Source organism: Podarcis erhardii, assembly GCF_964252035.2.
Source record: "Podarcis erhardii genome assembly, chromosome: 4".
NCBI lineage: Eukaryota > Metazoa > Chordata > Lepidosauria > Squamata > Lacertidae > Podarcis > Podarcis erhardii.
In genome coordinates, this window is record NC_138508.1 from 42,237,289 (window position 1) to 42,258,380 (window position 21,092).

Consider the following 21,092-nt stretch of genomic DNA (forward strand, 5'->3'; position numbering starts at 1 on the left):
TATTTTTTGTGTCTTCATTTAGTTCCCGATGTCATAATTATTATGAAGCGTGGAAAAAATCACCCGAGATCACCTGTGGCATGTGTTGTGCTGCAGAGGAAAAGAATTGTAACCAAGAATGTGAATTGTTTTTCACTCAGTACTTTGCTTACTGAGATGGCTTAGACCCAGGTCTCCGGCTTCTTTCCCCAATAGTCAGTGGAAAGTGTTGGTGCTAGTAATCTATTTCACAGAAAATGGATGACAAAATGCATTGTCATTTCAAGTGAACCCGCCCACACTTATCTGGTTAATCCAAGGTTAACCCATCTATTACGCCCATTTGGTCTGCCCAGGGAAGCTTGTTGTCTTAATCTCATGTAATAACTGCTGTGAAGTGAAGTTGGATCTGACAGCACCTGCTGGTGGAAGTGACAGCTTCATTCTGCCAACCTGGAAATCTGGGGTGGGGGTGGGGGTGAGCAAAACAAGTAGAGATGGGAATGCTAGGAGTTCTGCTCCTCATGCCTGAGTGTTTTGTGGAATTAAAGGTTTATTTAGAACAGTCAATATTACAGTGGTTTCACCCCACCGTACATTTGCTGGGTTCTGCCTCTTTTACCTTTTCCTTAATATACCCCTCGGCTTCCCTTGTGCAATTAGATGCTGGCAACTGGTCTTTAATTAAATTTGCTGAAATTAAAGTATACATTAAAATGCCAGTAAATATTATAAATAATAGAGGAAAAAGAGAGCTTGTTAAACTGGATTCTGATATTTTGAATTAACACTATGTAATTCTGCTCCTATGTAACAGTATTAGACTCCTGTTATCTATTCTAGTCTAACAGTGTGTTGTTGTTTTTTATAAGACATGAGTTAACCAGGGTATTTCCATCCTGGTACTTGTTTAGCCATTCTGTTCTACTTGGTACAATATTTTTGCTGAGGTCAGTTCTTCTTCATCCTCCAGATTCTTCCTCATGTTCTTTGTTGTGTTTCTGTACTGATTTCTCTGTAGCAAGCAGTTAAGATCTCAGACTCATTAAGACGCTACTCTTCTTCACACTTACTTGCATGCAAGCCCCATAGGACTCCTTTTGGGGTAAATATGCATTGGAGTACACTGTGGCCTTTAGTAAAGCTACTTACTAGTTTAAGAACATAAGAGTCCTGCTGGATCAAATCAGTGTCTAGCATCCTGCTTCTTAGTGACCAACCAGATATCTCCAGGAAGTCCATGAGCAAGGCTTGATGGCTATAGCTGCCTTCTCATTTTCCCTAGGAATTGGTACTCATCCCCCCCCCCCCATCCTAAGCTTTCATGACTCTGTCACTGCTCAAAGGAATTTGTTTCTGTATGTGCTTTCTTAAGTAATGATGTCACATTCCTGCTGATTTTTCCTCTGGGGTACAGTGATGCCCCGCAAGACGAACGCCTCGCAAGACAAAAAACTCACTAGACGAAAGGGTTTTCCGTTTTTCAAGGCACTTCTCAAGACGAATTTCCCTATGGGCTTGCTTCGCAAGATGAAAATGTATTGCGAGTCTTGTGATTTTTTCCACTCCCCCCCCTTTTTCTAAGCCGCTAAGCCGCTTATAGCCGCTAAGACGCTAACAGCCGCTAATAGCGCTAATCGGCTAAGCCGCTAATGGCCGTGCTTCGCAAGACGAAAAAACCGCTAGACGAAGAGACTCGCGGAACGGATTATTTTCATCTTGTGAGGCACCACTGTATATTAAAGAGGCCATGTTTCTCGTGCTATTTGTGACTTGAGGATGTCATCATCATTTCTGAGTTTCCATATTGACATGTTGAGTTAGACCTGCCTTGGCCTTTGTTGCATGACCAACTGAGATATGGCCATGTTCTACCTCCACAGATGGAGGCAGTATGCCTCTGAATGCCTGTTGCTGGGAATCACAAATGGGCAGTGTTGTTGCACTTGGATCCTCCTTTTGGGTTTCCCACAAGCATCTGGTTGGCCACGGTGACAACGGGATGTTGAACAACATGGCCCATTGGCCCGATCAAGAAGGCTCTTCTTAGGTTCTTTTGGCTGCCCATTAACCAATTGTTATGGTTTCCATGTATTATTTTGAATTACAGGATAGGTGTGTCTCAAGAATTTATTATGAGATTTACATAGTTTGATTAACCCGAGCAACATCTAAAATATTTGGGTAGTTGAAAGAAGCACTATTTGCACAAAGCTATATTTATAATCACACAGCTCTCAGGATGGCAGTCAATATGAATAAAAGTGGTATTTTGGTTATCAGAGGGTTTGCTTATCCTTTTGATCAAACTAGATGGCATGGTGCCAGGTACGAACATCGTGTGAGAATCTCCAAATGTGCTTCACATGTTTGACACACGTGGGTGGCTCTTTGATGTGGCAGGCTGGTGGCAGGCTCTTCTCTCCTCCACACACCTACATGCCTTCATTTACAGGGTTTGAAAAGAACCCAGCACCTGCAACAGTGAATAGAGGGCTCTGTTCACAAATTTGGGAGTCCCCAACATGTAAAGAGAGTCCACTGTACAATAACAGTTGTTTCAATGAACACATGCATTTGTGGGATGCACCCTGGCCCCTACCACTGCAATGTTGCACCCTCCCCACACACTTTCATTGAACATGTGAAGAGATACAGTAGATAAGAAGAAGAAAAGATCAATGGAACCATTTCAAAGGGAGTGGCAGGGATACAAATTTAGGCTGTCTGTTCATTTTAAAGGTTAAATAAACCCTTTGCGTAGTATATTTTTGTGAAAAATAATTGTGGGACTCTACATGCTCTTTCTTGCATGTAGAACAGCTTATATAGCAGAATCTGAAGCTGAATCCTCTCTGCCCATCCCAGAACCCTGGTGGGGATGGAGATTGCTCCCTTTCATCATTAAACAGATCATTAGATGCCCAGAGAGGAGGCATTTGCTCCCCCTCTGCAGCTGGTTTGCCCTGAGAGGGTAACTGTGTGTGTGTTTGAGAGAGTGGGGTGGCCAGAAGCATTTCTTGCATGCCCCCCCTGCCCCCAATGGTTGGCCAAAGGAGAGCTTGGCCCTCAGAACAAGAACTATTAGCCATCTCTGTTTTATAGGTTGCCATATCTGCATTAAAAATGAACCAACTCTTTCCCTTTACCTTTAGTAAGAGGTTAAACTGTGGTTAAGTAGTTACTCAGAGGGGGTCTTCCTTCCCGGTCGTCTTCACTTCTGGTGTGACTGGGAGAAGGCAAGTGGGGGGGGGGGGCAAGAGTAAATCTCCCTTGTGTGTGCGCATGTTACAGGCCTTATTAACTTCTGTTCACTTTCTTGAACTTCATGAAAGTCATGATTGAACATCAGTGCTGTGGTGCTTGAAAAGAATTAAAAGAGAGAGAAAATCGCCCCTGCTGAGTGCTCCAGGTGCTGCCTGGCAAACAGAAGAAAGCTGTAACATATGTGATTCTCCAGATCAGGTCTCACCAAGTACAGGCCTGTGCCCTATTCTTGTGTGTAACAACACCAGGGTTCTTAGCAGCTCTTGGAACCAGGCCTTCTAATGATTTCCTCACTGATGCCCCATTTTCAGCCGAGTGCAATTTATGCTTATCAAAGAGAGAAAACGGGAAAGCTTTTTCCTGTATTCTAAAAAAGATGAAAAGGAGACAGGGAGGAGGAGAAAATGGTGGTGACGAGGGAAGCAAGCGAATAAAGGCTGGTTAGAGAAATCAATTAAGCTGTAAAAGGTTAGGCTACTTGCCGAGGCAGGCAAGATGGGGAGAAAGCGAGAAAAGGATAAAAAAAGCCCAGTTAGTAGATCACAAGAGTGGCAAAGAATTAGATTAAGGGGGAGAAAACATAGAAAAGGTTGCTTGGTAAGAGACCTTCATGTTGTGTTCCCTTCACATTCAATTCTTTAGAAGCAAAAGCGCAAATTGGGGGTAAAAGTACAAGTTAGATATGGCTTTAATCATGTCATTTGAGGCAATGGGAGAATTTGCCTTCCTGGATCTCTTCCATGAAAAAAAAAGTAATAATTCCAATACACTTTAGGCAGATTTGCTAGAAATCTGGGAAGCTGTGTGCATAAACAGCTTTTTCACCTGAGGTAAGCCATACACACCAAGTTAAGATAAAGCTTTGAACAATCCCTATTAGAAGTGAATGTAAAGTGTGAAGTATCTCTCCAGATTAATAGCTTGGATGGAAACAAATAATATCTCCTAATAATGGACAGGGACGCGGGTGGACTTGCCGATCGCATGGTCGGCGGTTCAAATCCCCGTGGCAGGGTGCGCTCCCGTCGTTCGGTCCCAGCGCCTGCCAACCTAGCAGTTCGAAAGCACCCCCGGGTGCAAGTAGATAAATAGGGACCGCTTACCAGCAGGAAGGTAAACGGCGTTCCGTGTGCTGCGCTGGCTCGCCAGATGCAGCTTGTCACGCTGGCCACGTGACCCGGAAGTGTCTGCGGACAGCGCTGGCTCCCGGCCTCTAGAGTGAGATGAGCGCACAACCCTAGAGTCTGTCAAGACTGGCCCGTACGGGCAGGGGTACCTTTACCTTTAATAATGGACAGAAAGGCATAGTGCACCTGGCATGATAAGAAGAAAGAGCTATAATTCTCCATGTGAGAGGTAACAACTATTTAAATATAAAGAGATATAAGCCTGGTGGTTTTTTCATGCACCTCAAATTATTTGCTGTGCCATTTGCTGTGTATTTATTCAGTAGTAAGTTGTCCCACAGGATGAGGGTGGCACTGTGGTCTAAACCACAGAGCCTAGGACTTGCTGATCAGAAGGTTGGCGGTTCGAATCCCTGAGAAAGGGTGAGCTCCTGTTGCTCGGTCCCTGCTCCTGTCCACCTAGCAGTTTGAAAGCACGTCAAAGTACAAGTAGGTAAATAGGTACTGCTCTGGCGGGAAGGTAAATGGCGTTTCCGTGCGCTGCTCTGGTTTGCCAGAAGTAGCTTAGTCATGCTGGCCACATGACCTGGAAGCCGTACGCCGGTTCCCTTGGGCTATAGAGCGAGATGAGCGCCACAACCCCAGAGTCATCCACGACTGGACCTAACGGTCAGGGGTACCTTTTACCTTTTTAAGTTGTCCCACCTATAATAGGACTTACTCCCAGGTGTGTGTGCATAGTCTTACATGCTGTGTACACACAACACCTTTAAAACATATTCAAAGCACATTATTTCCCTCAGAGAATTCTGGGCGCTGTGGTTAAGAGTTGCTGGGAATGAGAAATCTGACTAAGGGAGATAATGTGTTTTGAATGGGCTTTAAATGTGTTGTGTAAACACATCCTTATAGCACAATCCTATACGTGTCTACTGAATTCAGTGGGGCTTACTCCCATGTTAGTAGGCATAGGATTGCAGCCTTATTTGCTTTAAATAGGGTTGGGCAACATGTAGCCCTCTGGATGTTGTTGGAGGTCTTTAAGCAGAGGCTTGACAACCATATGTCAGGAGTGCTCTGATGGTGTTTCCTGCTTGGCAGGGGGTTGGACTCGGTGGCCCTTGTGGTCTCTTCCAACTCTATGATTCTATGATTCTATGATCTTCCCTGACCATTGGCTGCCTGGGGGCTGATGAAAGTTGGGGTCCAACTTTGGAGGGTGACACGTTGCCCACCCCTGCCTCAAAACAAAGCATCATCTGTTCCGCTGATTCTTAACTCCCATTGCATTGAGGACTCCTGCTTGGGTTTGCTCATTCTTTACGTCTGCCATCATGTCTGTAAGGCTTTTATATTAGCACTTGTCCTCTAGGACAGATAGCAGTACGGGTATATGAATATACGTCGGAGACCCTGTTGTTTTTAAAGTTTCCATTGCTACTATGTACACTTTGTTTTTCTTGCTGAGCATTATTTTATGATGGCATTTTTAAGCCTTGTTTTTAAATAATTGTTTTGAGTAGTAGTCAATGGTCATGTGTTGCAGCTTTATTAGATGTGCTGGAGGGTAGATTTTTCTTTTAGATGAAAGGTGGGGTCAACATAAAAATGCAAAAAATGAAACATAAGAAAGTGCTGCAGACAAAGAAAGTCAAACAGATCAATGGTTCTCACACTGTTGTAGAAGGACCGCCTGCACTTCAGGTACGGCAATGAAAATTACTGAGGAACATGCTATATGGTCAAGAGTTTCTGTGGTTTCTAATACATACAGGAAAGACAAGACACCTGTCCGTTTACAATGTAAGATAAAAAGCAGCTTGTCTTAGTATGTATTTAACTGGGATATCAGATTAGTAAAGTAGGTTTTATAAAGAGGGTTAACCTCCTTACACAACTGTGTTTCATCACACTTCCCCCCTGTGTTTTAGACTTTGCCTTTGTTGCTCTGTATTTGACCCCAGTATCGGTTGGATCAAAAAAGTACTCATTATAAGGTAGATGAGTTAAAGAGAACGAAGAAAACAACATATTTGTAAGATAATACTCAACAAATAAATATTTATAGTCATTATAGGCCATCTGCATTGCTGGGCTGCCCTTTGACCTTCAGAGGTATTTGTTACCTTGGTAAAAGCACAGCAGAAACTGTCCTAAGAGCATCAGAAGAGTCTGCTGGATCAGGCCAATGGTCCATCTAGTCCTGTGTCAGATTGTCACAGTGGCCGCCCAGATGTCCGTTGGAAACGTGCAAGCAGGACCTAAGCACACTCCCCTCCTTCTGGAAACGGTCTTTGGAAACTGGTCTTTTCCTATTCAATATTGTCATATTAACATTCATTGTCGTCTTTTTCTCCCACCCCATTTATTTATTTTTAAGATGCATGTCTAAAATGTTTAATATTTCAACAGTCTCCATGCAGTATTCACTGTTGTTTAGGACTTTACGTGTTAACAAGACCTTGAACATGGCCCAAGAGCTGGTCAGCAGCCAGTACTGTTTCCTCAACACAAAAATAATATGTGCGCATCCACTCAACAACTTGACTCCAGTATTCTGCATCAAGTGCAGCTTTTGGACCAATCCCAAGGGAAGCTACATACTGAATGCATTAAGGTAAAGGTAAAGGTACCCCTGCCCGTACGGGCCAGTCTTGACAGACTCTAGGGTTGTGCGCTCATCTCACTCTATAGGCCGGGAGCCAGCGCTGTCCGCAGACACTTCCGGGTCACGTGGCCAGCGTGATGAAGCTGCTCTAGCGAACCGGCACCAGAGCAGCACACGGAAACACCGTTTACCTTCCTGCTATAAAGCGGTACCTATTTATCTACTTGCACTTAAGGGTGTTTTCGAACTGCTAGGTGGGCAGGAGCTGGGACTGAACGACGGGAGCTCACCCCGCCGCGGGGATTCGAACCGCCGACCATGCGATCGGCAGGTCCTAGGCGCTGAGGTTTTATCCACAGCGCCACCCGCGTCCCACTGAATGCATTGCAGCAGTCTAATTGTGAAGTTACCAACGCATGAATCACATGCTAAGCTATCCCTGATCACCAGTCTAAGCTGATAATGGGTGCTTCTTGCCACAAATGTCACCTGAGCCTACAGTGACAAAGATGGATTTAAAAGTACCCCCAAACCATGCACCTGCTCCTTCCCTGTCCAGAACTGAACTCTCCAACTTCGACCTGGGATCCACCACTGTCTCTGTGTCTTACCAGGATGCAGTCACACTTTGTTGATCCCCCCCATTTGTTGGAACCTGGTGCCTTCCAGATGTTGTTGAACTACAGTTCCTATCAGCCCCAGTCAACATGGCCACTGGTCAGGAATGATGGGTGTTGTTATCCGACACTTGGAGGTCCACAGGTTCCTTATCCCTGCTAGGCAAAGGGACCCCTGACCATTAGATCCAGTCGTGGCCGACTCTGGGGTTGCAGCGCTCATCTCGCTTTATTGGCCGAGGGAGCCAGCGTACAGCTTCCAGGTTATATGGCCAGCATGACTAAGCTGCTTCTGGTGAACCAGAGCAGCGCACGGAAACGCCATTTACCTTCCCGCTGGAGTGGTACCTATTTATCTACTTGTACTTCGTGCTTTCAAACTGCTAGGTTGGCAGGAGCTGGGACTGAGCAACGGAAGCTCACCCCATCACGGGGATTCAAACAGCCGATCTTCTGATCAGCAAGTCCTAGGCTCTGTGGTTTAACCCACAGCGCCACCCGCGGCTCTGTTAGCCTTGTGAATTTATTTCAGTTTTATTGTTGGAAGTATGGCAGATATGAGTTAACCACCTAACATTCCTTCTCCTATTTTTGCCTGCTAACCAGATTCCTTCTATTTTCTTTTCGTAGTTTCTTTTCTTTCTTTTTTTGCACTTTTTCTGTTCTGCCTTAATTGTTTCTTTCCCACCAAGCTGCACTTAACTGTGTCTAGCTGTGAAAGTCACATTGGTTACCAGTCAAGGCAGCGCTGTTCTGAGGAGGCGGCTTTTATGCTGGTGACTTTGAATCCAACAAATGGGGAGGGGGGAGGGAACTTGGTTTGGATCCTGCAGGAGGAAATCATTTAGGAGGTCTTAGCACGACTCTTTCAAGGGCAATTTCAAAGGTGATTTGATGTAGCGTCCCCTGCGCTGCAGCTTCAATGTGTCTTCCTGCTGTGGTTGAGGGGGCAGGGTGGGGGTGGTTTCTGCATTAGGAAAGGAGGGTGAAGTATTGGCTTTTGCTTGTTCTTTCACTCTTTGTTGTTGTTTAGTCGTGTCCGACTCTTCGTGACCCCATGGACCAGAGCACGCCAGGCACTCCTATCTTCCACTGCCTCCCGCAGTTTGGTCAGACTCATGTTTGTGGCTTTGAGAACACTGTCCAACCACTTTGTCCATGGAGTTTTCTTGGCAGGGATACTGGAGTGGCTTGCCGGTTCCTGCTCCAGGTGGATCACGTTTGGTCAAAACTCTCCACCTGTCCATCTTGGGTGGCCCTGCACAGCATAGCTCATAGCTTCTCTGAGTTATTCAAGCCCCTTCGCCACGGCAAGGCAGTGATCCATGAAGGGGCTTTCACTCTTTAGTGGGTCTTTATATAAAGATATGAGAGAGGGGATTGTGTTCAGGTGCTTTTACACATGTTTAGTGCTGGATCCAGGTGTTTTTTGGGGGGAGGGGGCAAAATGCCACCATTGGACTCTCTTCTCTTTGCCACTGTAACTGCTGCCCATTCAGTTGTCCTCTCTCTGGGCCCAATCTGCACCGAGAGCCCAGATGGAGGGTCAAGATTGGCATGTGGGGATGGGGTTCCACCCCTAAGCTTTGTGCAAGCAAATCAGGATGAAAGCCCAATAAATAGGTCATGTGAGATAATTGCTTCCCCCACAAAAAAGCAGTTTATTTTATTTTATTTTCCACTCTCCATCTGAGGATCACAGGGTGGTTTACAGTGTAAAAATAAATAACATAATAAGCAAAAAAAAATTAACCCCTCTCCGAAACACAATGTCTTTCCTCCCCCCAGAGATTGCTATATGTTTTCACAGGGAATTAATATTTGGGGAATTTGAGGGGATCAAAATTTTGGCCCAGCCTCATATAAATAGGCGGAATGATGGGCTGCTATAATTTGACCTACAACTGCTTATATCTGCCCTATTGCTCTTTGAAACTTGTTTTTCTACAGTCCTTTTCAGCTTAATTTCAGCTTTATTATTGCTTCTTAATAAAATATGAGTTGCTAGCTACATTTGAACACTACATTTGAACATTTGAAAAGCTTCTGCAAGGGAGCTAAATTTGCTTCATGCTATAAAGTATAAACTTTTATGGTAATACGGATTAGGAAGTTATTGACAGCATCGCAAGGTTACTGACACAAAGGCCTGGCTGCAGAGATTCAAAGTCCATGTGCATTCTTGAGGCCATTGTATATTAGACCTGTATATATGTTTAATCTGAGTGCACCTCAAACTGAGTTTGTATTTCACAATGCTTTCCCATGGCTTCAACAATAATATATATGATAGAATGCTTCATGAAGTATGGCCAAATAACTGAACAGAACCCTATAATCTCGTTGTATATTCTTAATGATACATTCATCTACGTACTATGTAATTTTTTGTATTGATTTCTGGCTTTAATAGTCAATTTATTACATTCTCCAAAAGGAATGTGAAATTCTGAGAAGGCCAGTCTTAAGCAATTGTGTGTTTTTCTCATCAGTATCTTTCTAACAAGTATACCAGCATATCTTTGCCGAGGAAGGTGGAGTCTAGATAAATATCTCTCCTTGAGGAAACCATTGTGAGATACGTTGGGCTTCAAAGGTGTGTTTGTGTGTAGATGGGAAGCTGAGACAACAAGACTGTTTCTGTGCCCTACCAAATCTGAATTCATACACCATGTTCATCATCACACAGTAATTTGTTTGCAGCATCAAGTGGTGATTTGTGTGTATGAAATGACCATTACTGATTAAATAAGACAGACCTTTCATATCACTTGACATCCTTGAAGCACAATGAAGGCCATTTACCTTTTTGCTGCCACTCAACCAAGTGAAAAGCTTTTGAGTAAGGGAATGTACAGGGACGCGGGTGGCGCTGTGGTCTAAACCACAAAGCCTGGGGCTTGCCAATCAGAAGGTCGGCAGTTCGAATCCCTGCGATGGGGTGAGCTCCTGTTGCTCGGTCCCAGCTCCTGCTAACCTAGCAGTTCAAAAGCACACAGTGCAAGTAGATAAATAGGTACTGCTCCGGCGGGAAGGTAAACGGTGTTTCCGTGCGCTGCTCTGGTTCGCCAGAAGCGGCTTAGTCATGCTGGCCACATGACCCGGAAGCTGTACGCCGGCTCCCTCGGCCAATAAAGCAAGATGAGCGCTGCAACCCCAGGGGTCTCTTTACCTTTACCTTTACCTTTACCTTTAAGGGAATGTACATGTGTATACAAATGAGTCCTTTAGAGTAGGTCAAAATATGTCTTACTGATTTTGATGCTCCGTGTGTGAAAAATGCTTATGTTGTGTTAGTCCCCTCCTCATATCTAACAAATGTCTTGTGGCCACTTCATGAATTAGGGATTTAAGGAAAGTTCATGAGGAAATGAGGACATTTAAGATTGCAGAGATGTTCAGTTTTATTTGGATTCATCCCTACTTAAGCCTCATTAATTTGTGTATTTCTCTCTCTCTCTCTCTCTCTCTCTCTCTCTCTCTCTCTCTCACACACACACACACACACACACACACACACACACACACACACAGTTATTGGACAAGTGTATTGACAAGGCAGCTACGGCAATAGCTTCCCTCTCCAAAAGGGTATGGGAGAATGTGATGCTAAAGTCCAATACCATGATGAAAGTCTACCAAGTTTGTGTCTTGAGTACATTACTTTATGGAAGTGATTTGTGGGGCAACTTACAAGCGTCAGGAATGGCACCTCAATGCCTTCCACATGCACTGTGCCAGGAAGATTTTGAGTATCATATGGCAGGGCAGAGTTTCAAACAAAGATGTGCTCCGCCAAGCCCACATCTCCAGCATGTTCACACTCCTGTCTTAGCAATGTCTACGCTGGCTTGGTCATGTCAATGAAAGATGGCAGGTTCCCCAAGGACATACTTTATGGGGAGCTGGCTTCGGGCACCAGACCTGTTGACACACCTGCTCTGTGTTACAAAGATGTCTGCAAATGAGACATGAAGGCTGCCATGTGGGAATCCCTTGCAGACAACCACAGTGACTGCAGAAAGACAGTCAGGTTGTGCATCCACAGCAGTGACCACAGGGGGAATGACCACAGGGGGAGAAGAAACACTGTGGTGCTTCAGCAGAAGTGTAACTGGATGCTTTCATCTGCCCCAGCTGCAACAAAAAAGTCTCTCCCATATTGGTCTCTACATCCACAGCAGGTGCTGCAACACAGCAGTTTATGGTAGTGCCAAAAAAATATTGGGGGAGGCACAAAAGGGACAGAGGGGGCAGTTTTTTTCTACATTTTGTTGGCGCAGGGGGAAGCTGCATTCCACTCTTTATAAAAGAGAAATATTTTGCATGAATGCTCCCATCTGAAATATATTTTCTCTGAACTCAGCCCTATTCATTTTGAGGATGGAGTTTAAAAGTTTTTGTTCCAACTCCAGTTCTGTCACTGACAGAAGTGAGTCTATAGGGAGTTCTCTCTCCTGACCACCTCCCTTCTGTGCTGCATATATCCATAGATTTCACAGACATGGTCATCTTCGCAGCACATGACAGGCTTATTCCAGTGCATAGCCCCATAATGAAATATATCCATCTGCTCTTGTCGCATGTGGGGATCTTAAGGTTTTAAATTTACACCATTCCTTTTTAAAAAATTATTTTTAAAATTATAGATTTACTAAAGAAAGAAAACACACAACAAAAAAGAAGGGGAAAAAAGGAGGAAAAACCCCAGAACAAAAACGTCAGTTCATATTCACAATATAATAAAAATTGAAATGTTATTGAAATTTACACTATTCCTAAATGTCCATTTAGAAAAGCATATGCCAAGATACTGAGAAGCACTTTTACGTCAGGTTTGTGGTGTCTGCTTTTAAAACAGCAGCCTCAACCACCCAAATGTGCATTCCTTTCACCATTGTGGGTGAAGGTTCTGTCTGTATAACTGCATGGTATTTTGAAAAGATTGTTGAATAGTCATTTCATACTCACAAATCATCACTTGACGTGTGGATGTACTTGGCTGGTGAAGTTGTTGGGTTAGTTTTTTGCAGTTCTTATCTTTCGTACAAGGCCTCTGAAGGCCTAAAAATAGTTAAACTTACCTTAATATGAAAGGAATCAAGTTGCTGGGTAGATGCTGAGGTCGGAATGGCTGAAGCTATTTTTGCTCTACAGTTTTTTTCTAATATTGTGGCTGTACGTATTCCGGCCGCACTTCTCGCTCCCTGCGTGAGAAGCGAGAAGACACTGTACAGTGATATAACCCAGTCATTTAATGGGTCAGCAGCAGGTGAGTGAATTAGGGAGGGAATATCTGCTTATACCAGAGGTGGGTCAGCCCACGGGTCACATTCCTCCATAGGCAGCCTATGTTTGCTGTGTCCAGTGCTGAACAGAGTCAGAGGCAAAAGCAGATCTGGGCCCAGGTGTGTGAGCTGAGAAGGGTTCTGAAGGCCAGCCAGTGAAGCCTGGAGGGTTGCATAAGGCCTTTGGGGTTCCCTAACCTTGACTTGTAACTATGTACCCATCTGCTGCCTTAGTACACGGCGGGTGTCACCCCTGATCACCTCCTGACTGCCACCAAACTGCTGCTGTCTTGCCTCTTTCAGGCCTTTTAAAGTGCTCCAGGTTAGTGGTCATCACTACCTTTTTGTGGGTGTGAATTCCATAATTCAACCACGTGCTATGTGAATAAGTATTTACTTTTGCCTGTTCTGAACCTCCCAACATCCAGCTTCATTGGATATCCCATCTAGCATTATGTGTGTGTGTGTGGGAGGGGGGAACCTCTCACTACCTACGTTCTCCATACTATGCATAATTTTATACACCTCTTTCATGTCACTTCCAATTCACATTTTCTGTAAAGTAAAAAGCCACAAATGTTGTAAATGTTCCTCACAGGAGAGTTGCTCCAACCCCTTGCTTGTTTTTCTTGCCCTTTTCTGAGTTTTTTTCCCAGCTCTGCAATGTCCTTTACGAGGTGAGGCAACGCCATAGATTTGTATACAGTGGTACCTCGGGTTACAGATGCTTCAGGTTACAGACTCTGCTAACCCAGAAATAGTACCTGGGGTTAAGAACTTTGCTTCAGGATGAGAACAGAAATCGCACGGTGGCGGCAGCGGGGCAGCACAGGGAGGCCCTATTAGCTAAAGTGGTACTTCAGGTTATGAACAGTTTCAGGTTAAGAACAGACCTCCGGAACAAATTAAGTTCTTAACCCAAGGTACCGCTGTAATGGCATATGATAGACAAGCACAGGATTTTCACAGTTGCTGCACACTAGGTCAGCATCTTCACCGAGCTCTCTGTTATGACCTGAAAGTCTCATTCCTGGCCAGTCACTGCCAGTTCAGACCCTGTGAACATATGTGTGAAATTGATTCCCCGCCCCCATGCATGATTTTACACTTGCTTAAATTGAATTGTATTTGCCATTTTACCCCCTTCATCCGTTTGAAAAGATTCTTTTCCTTGCAGTCCCTTTTTGTTTTAACCACCCTGAACAATTTGGTATCATCAGCAAACTGCTACCTCACTGCTCATCCTTAATGCATAAAGCCTTAATGACTCTCCAGGTCATTAATGAACAAGGCCTTAATACTGATCCTTGATGGCTTCCACTTTCTACAATCCTCCTTCGGGAGAGCTGTCCATTCATTCCGACTTTCTGCTTCATATTTCTTAACCATTTCCTTTATGTGTTTTGACTTTTGAATCTGATATAGTATGACTACTTTTGTTATGTTGTAAGCTGCCTTGAGCATTGTTTGAACTACGGAAAGGTGGCATACAAATAAAATTTATGTATGTATAGTAGTAAGTTGGAGGATAAGAAAATGGAATTTATTGGGAAATGCTGTACTTGACTTTTTCAGAAGGTATGGATGCTGAGCATAAGTAATTGTGCCCCTTGAGAAGATCACTGTCTGGGCTGGGAAGATAGACAATAACTGCTAATATGGAGATGGAAAACTCTGAGATCATTCAATTAGGTGATTGAATTTGGTAATTGATTTTCCTGAGATTTCACGACCTGCATGTAGATGATTGGAAACTCGTCCTTTGCAATGGCAAAAAACATGATTTCCATGTCCTAGTAATGTGAGGAGAATGCTATTTCTGTCAGCTTGCAGTGCCCATAATTCTCTTCCACTTTCTAGATGGGATAAAAAAAATATGTCCTTTTAAATCATTTGAACTGTTATTCTGTGATTGCATAATGCATTTATAGCATGGTGCGTGCAGTATCTTGTGTGTGTACTTACATGACAATGTAGTCTGCATCAGCTTACCCTTGTACAGCTCTTACTGCAAAAGTCACATTTTCTATCTTTCATATAGAGGTCCCACTTGCTGTTCAGAGACCAACGTGATGATCTCTAGCACAGAGAAGAACAGATATGAGTGTTTGTGTATGTTCAAAGTAAGCAATAGTTCAATAAGAGGAAAACCAACTATTCCTTAACTTTACAAGATTGTTCATGAAAGCAGTGGTTTCATTTAACATACGGCATAAGTTGCCTTTGTGCCCTGAAACCTCTTGCATTGATTTGAGCTCTTTCATTTGATATGAAAAGCTGAGACACTTCTGATGAGTGGCTCTTTTAGAAGCAAGGGCTCCCTTCTTCACCAGCTGTTTACTGGAGGGATTATGCTACATTATGTTATTTACTCATATTTTAAAACTGTTTTTTGGGGGGGGGCAAGTTCACCCAAAGTGGTTTACAACATTTAAACCCCCACACGCCATGGATGAACAATAAATTAAAGTATTAACAAACAAGCCTGTAAAAATCAAGGCTGTGTTATCCAGACCAGAGGTGGGAACCTTTTTGGCCCACCAGGGCCCGAATTTTTATTTCCCCCCATGAATTTGTCTAGCTTATAGACAAGAATCTAGTAAGTGAAGTAAGTATGCTACCTTGATTTGGAACATTATTATAGACCAGAGGTGGGACGTTTTGTACCCACCAGATGTTATTGGACCTCAACTCCCATTAGCCCCCCGTCAGTGATGATGGGAGCTATATTGTCTGGCAAACATCTGAAAGGCCAATTTTTCCCCAGCCATCCTGTCAAAACAGTACCTCAAGGAATAACTAATCTATTACGGCCTACATTTTTGTGGATTTAATCAAATATATGGACACTGAGAGGACTTTGTCCTGTTCTAAGGAAGCCGAGGAGCTTTTCAGCCTGGTTTTAAACTGGAATATTCTTATGTCTCAAGCAGTATATACGTTTGAGTTTCTCAACACCTCTGCTCAGATTGACCCAGTGTTGATTCACAGGCCCTGCACATATATGTTTATACTTTAAAAACACCCAGTTACATGTACCGTGGGGTTCTGTCTGCCCCCAAGTCTATGAAATGAAGTTCCAGCTCACTTATGAACTATAATGTCACTAGGGTGGCAAAGGCAATTGTTTATTAAGCTATGGAATAAATTTACACCCAGGGAAGGAAATCTCTGTGTTGGATGCTTACACGGAGACTGCATGGGGAAATGGGCCATGGGGAGAATTGTCCACCTCTGTACAATGTTCGTGAGGGCTTTGACAGCAGCTCAACTGGCTGAAACCTACTTTGCACAAACTCTGCTCTCGTTTGCTAACATTGTGAATCTCTTTTGGTTCCAGTCTTCTAGAATTGAAACAGCTGTGCATGTGCGTGTGTGTTTCTCCTCCTCTGAATGTGACTAAGTGTGTTTGATGCTGCTGCCAGCCCCCTCAAGAGATGAATAAGTTAAGAATGGCTGCTGTGGCATGAAGGCAGGTTTCAAAGTTCATATCTTTCCCCTAGACTTTCAGGAAGACGCGTGTTCACATGCTGTTGGTTTTTGTGTTTGGCTAGACAGGTGTTCTAAATTCCAGTCCCCTTTTTCTTGTTCTATGAAAGCTTCCTATTGCTTTGGTTCTTAGCATGTTGTAGATGTAGAAGTACGTCTACAAGAGTGGGAGGAAACTGTGCCCTGCATCTCTTCAGAATCTCGCTTTTTCTTACATGTCTTGGAGTTTGCATTCAGCCTTGTTGTTGTTGTTGTTTAGTCGTGTCCGACTCTTCGTGACCCCATGGACCAGAGCACGCCAGGCACTTCTACTGGCTCTTAATCCTTGGTGATCACAATATCAGCAACAAAAAGGAGCACCTCTCATTGCAGAGGTGGGGACTACTGTGCCCCTCCCCTGCGTTGTTGGATTTCAGCAAGGGTAGAGCAGTGATAGAACATCCACTTTGTGTGCAGAAGGTATCAGGTTCAACGCCCAGCATTTTTAGGTGGGTCTCCGACAATGCTGAGCTTGATGGGTCTAATGGTCTGCCAAGGTATGGCAACTTCTTCTGTTCCAGACTCATCAGCTGTAGCTGAATCTGGACAGCCACAGCTTTCCCATCCCTGCTTTATGGCATAATTTTTTTGCTGTACTTGGTCTTGAAACTTAGTAGAGGAAACATTGCACTCAGGAAACCTTGCAGGCAGGAGGCACAGCTGTCAGATCAGAGTGGAGGGGGCTGTAAACACTTAGCGTAACCACACCGAATGCCACAAACAGCCAAGGGAACTCTTTGCACTGATGTCAGAAGCTGAGCTCCATTTTACCTCAAGCGCACAGGTTTCCTTTCCTTTATAGTGACTTCCAATCTCGTGCTTCAACAAAACTATGTATCTTGTTACAATGAAACTTCAGCAGGCTCATCTGTTGGGAAACAGACGGCTGCTGTTGTTTTTAACCTGTCTCTTATGGGGGCTACCCTTCCTACTAGGGCTGAAAGAGTTCAGTATTTTGTTAAGATGTGCAAATTTTCATTCAGCAGTTTTCTCTGAAAAGGACGCTTGCACATCATGGCACTGTTTTAAACCACAATTGGACAATTGCAAAGAAATTGACAGGTTTTTTCCATCTAGCTTGGTACTGTCTACACCTACTGACACTGGCTCGCTGGCACTTCAGACAGAAGCTTTTCTCAGCTGTAGCTAGAGACTGAACCCACTACCATGTGCTCCATGACTGAACTACAGCCTCTCCACACATGGATTGGAGCCAGCATGAGTAGGGCAGTTTCCCCAAGAATGGAAATTTATGACTGCATTTGAATGAAACATAAAATCAAACCATGTCATGACAAACCACTGAAACAATGTGCCAAGAGGCTTACTTTTACCAAGAGACACTTTTGGGGATTTTTTTGGTCACTTCCAGGTTTGGTGCGGTGCGATGCATGCATGCGTGGTTGCACACATAAGGGACTCGCTTAAAACAGTCATTAACATGGATAGGTAACGTTTACAAACAAGAACAAAAGCATCCAGTGATACTGAGGATAATCCTAAATGTATTTCTTATCAATAAATAATTAAGTGTGGCGCGAGCACATTTTTATTCTGAAAGCGTGGCCCAGAGAAAAATGTTTGAGAACCACTGCTATACCCATTAACCTGGGAACTCCATTTGATCTTTTGAGTAGACATGCATTGGATTGCAATTTTCATTTCTTGTATTAATATATGAACCAGAGAGCTGCCCAATACTCCTGAAGAACAATCACATGTGCCATAAACATGAAAGTGTACATGTATGAGAGACTGTCCTCTTTAAATGTTGCTGTAACTTGACTTTGTTCCATGTGATACATACTCGTGTTTATTCTGATCAACCTTTAACTGGCCTTCATTGAGATTGTGCTTTAATCCCATTGAAATCTATACTCAATTTCATGCAATTGTTTTAAATTCAGTTAATTTCATTTTCCTGAGGAGTAGCCAACAAAGAGTTTTGCAGCACCTTAAAAGACTTCATACATTCATTATGGCAGCAGCTTTTGTACAGTTGACATCAGATACATTAAGCATTATCCTGAAGTGCAGGTGTCTATACACATGGTAGTGGGGAGGCAATTGTAAACAGCCAGATCAAAAGGCAATGAAAGTGCATAAAAGTATACAGATGGCTATTTGGCCATTCACAAAAAAGATGTTGGTGATGAGAAAACCCTGGCATTGGTAAGCCCATTAATGACACATAGTGTGATTAAAAAACCCTGCCCTGATTCAGTCCACAAGTAATAGCACTGAGTCTCTTGATGAACTGTAATTCAGTGGTTTCACATTTCAGTCTCCCTTGGAAGCTCCCTTGTTCTAGAATGACCAGTTAAGGGTTAGAGCCAGAGTGCGGCCGTTGGTGTTTGATCATTGTCATGAGACTGGAATTCACAAAAGCTTGTGCCATAATAAAGTTTTAAGGTGCCACAATACTCTTTTGAATATTTTCACTGGGCCTTTAGTGTGACTTTATTTGGATCTGAGTCGCTGAGTACTGAATTTTCCTCTAATCCCCACCTCTGATTTTCTCTGCTGCTTCAAAGACAGCACCATAATCTTTCCTCTAGAGCAGGCAAATGTGAATATGGATATACAGTATACTTGCACCCTTTTTTGCAGTGTTTCTCTAGGAACCATTGGGCAGGCTGGATGAGTCTTTAGATAGGGATGGGGATATGCATCTCAGTCTAGGCAACTGTCACTATAAACAGCACATCTGGGGGATAACCAGCAGTCAGATAAGGGGGTGTTTTTTACAGTGGCGTAGCGTGGGGGGTGCAGGGGGTGCCGGCCGCACCGGGCGCAACATCTGGGGGGGCGCACTCGCCGCCTCCAGAGTCGCCGAAGAGCCTCGGGGCTCAGCTCCTTTGGGAGGAGGGGTCGGGCTGGGCGACCAGGGGGAGCAGCAGGCGCCAGCAAGGAGGTCCGGAGCCGGAGCCTGGCCAGGATCGCGCGCGGGACGGGGCGCAAGAGGGAGGGGAGAGGCGAGCCTGTCCCCCCCCCGCGAGGACTGCTGCGAAGAGGCGGGAGGGAGAGGAGGCCCCTTGGGAGGAGCGGGCAGGTGCTGGGGCGGCAGCGCCGGGCAGGGGCCGAGGGGTGGGCGCCCCCCTGCGCGGGCATCGCCTCGCCGCCGCCGCGGGCTTGGCTGGGCCGCCGGCCGAGGGGAAGCGCCAAACAAGGCCAGGATCCAGGCCCGCCCCGCTCTCCTTATTTGGCGCCCGTTTCCGGCTCCCGGGTGGCCTCCTCCCACCCGCTCTCGCTATCAGTGGAAAGAGAGACGGAGGCGCAGCGGAACCCGCAGCCTTGGCAGGTGCCGCCCGCCCGGCCGGGGGAGGGGAGCGCGGAGGAGCCCCGCGGGGCCTGGGCCCGGCCAGCCGAGCCTCCCGAATTGCGCCCCGCAGCCAGGATCTTGTGGCGAGGAAGGAGCCCAGTCTGCGCCCTCCTTCCCCACAGAGCTGCAGAGGGAAATCCAGGTTCTCCTGCTAGTTTCTCTTCTTCTCTCCCCCCCACTGCGTTGCAACCGTGCCCCCCCTCTCGGTGCACATAGCACGATTGCAATCTCTCTCCCCCCCCGCAAGTTAAACTAATGGATCAAGCCAGTGCCAAAGATTTGTAGAACTGTGAATACCCCAGCCCAGGCAGCAGCCAGAAGCTGGCAGCGGCGGCAGGTTAGGGGTTAGGGGCGCAAATTACTTGCCTTGCCCCGGGTTAGGGGGCGCAAATTACTTGCCTTGCCCCGGGTGCTGACAACCCACGCTACGCCGCTGGTTTTTTAGCAACAAAACCAGCATGGTCTCACAATCTAGGCAGCTTGCTGAGCCAGAATTGTGGCTTTGACAGCACATTGGTACCGATTCATGCAAATGTTACTGTCTTGTGAACTGTTCAATCACATCTCTAATGAAACCCAGAGGTGGTCATTCTAAGAAACCTATCAACCTCTTTGTCTGTTAGGTAATTTGCCCAATTAGCATTTGTATTATTGATCTCTAGTCACTAAAGGTAAAGGTACCCCTGACTATTAGGTCCAGTCGCGGACAACTCTGGGGTTGCGGTGCTCATCTCGCTCTATAGGCCGAGGGAGCCAGTGTTTGTCCGCAGACAGCTTCCGGGTCATGACTAAGCCGCTTCTGGCAAACCAGAGCAGCACACGGAAACACTGTTTACCTTCCCGCTGGAGCGGTACCTATTTGAAGCCACGAAGAGCCACTGCCAGTCAATGTAGACAATACTGAGTGAGGGGAACCAGTAGTTTGACTCTGGACTCAGTACAGGGCAACTTTCTCAATAATCAACACATGGGTTTGTTTGTTTTTTAATGCAGATGCCAATGCACTAGGTCTGACAGATCCAAGACTCTGCTACATTCTGGATGGGATCCTCTTGATTTATGCTATAATCATCACAGCCTGTTTCGTAAAACTAAAGGTGAGTCCTAAGCCTCTTTAAAATGGGACGACACTTGATCTTTAACATACAAGGAATGACCTGGGAAACTTTATTTTTATTTGTAAACTCCGTGTCTTCAATTTCCTGCACCAATTCCACCCACTTTTTCCAACATGAGAATAAGGATGAGTACTGATGAGCTGTTGGGCACTTGGATTCATTTGAGAAACCATGGTGTTTGGAAACTTCAGCATTTCAACAGAGCATTCCATTGGGCACCTGGTATGCTGGACAATGC

The 21,092-nt window shown here is 45.0% G+C and overlaps 1 protein-coding gene across 1 annotated transcript in view; it reads left to right on the plus strand.

The window, feature by feature from the left end:
* The window catches only part of CD247 (CD247 molecule), a 43,739-nt gene that overhangs the window by 12,056 nt on the left and 10,591 nt on the right, over positions 1-21,092 (plus strand). Inside the window, exon 2 of the mRNA XM_081858556.1 lies at positions 20,730-20,833. Within this exon, the coding sequence (XP_081714682.1) occupies positions 20,730-20,833 (104 nt within the window). The remainder of the gene's footprint in view (positions 1-20,729; positions 20,834-21,092) is intronic.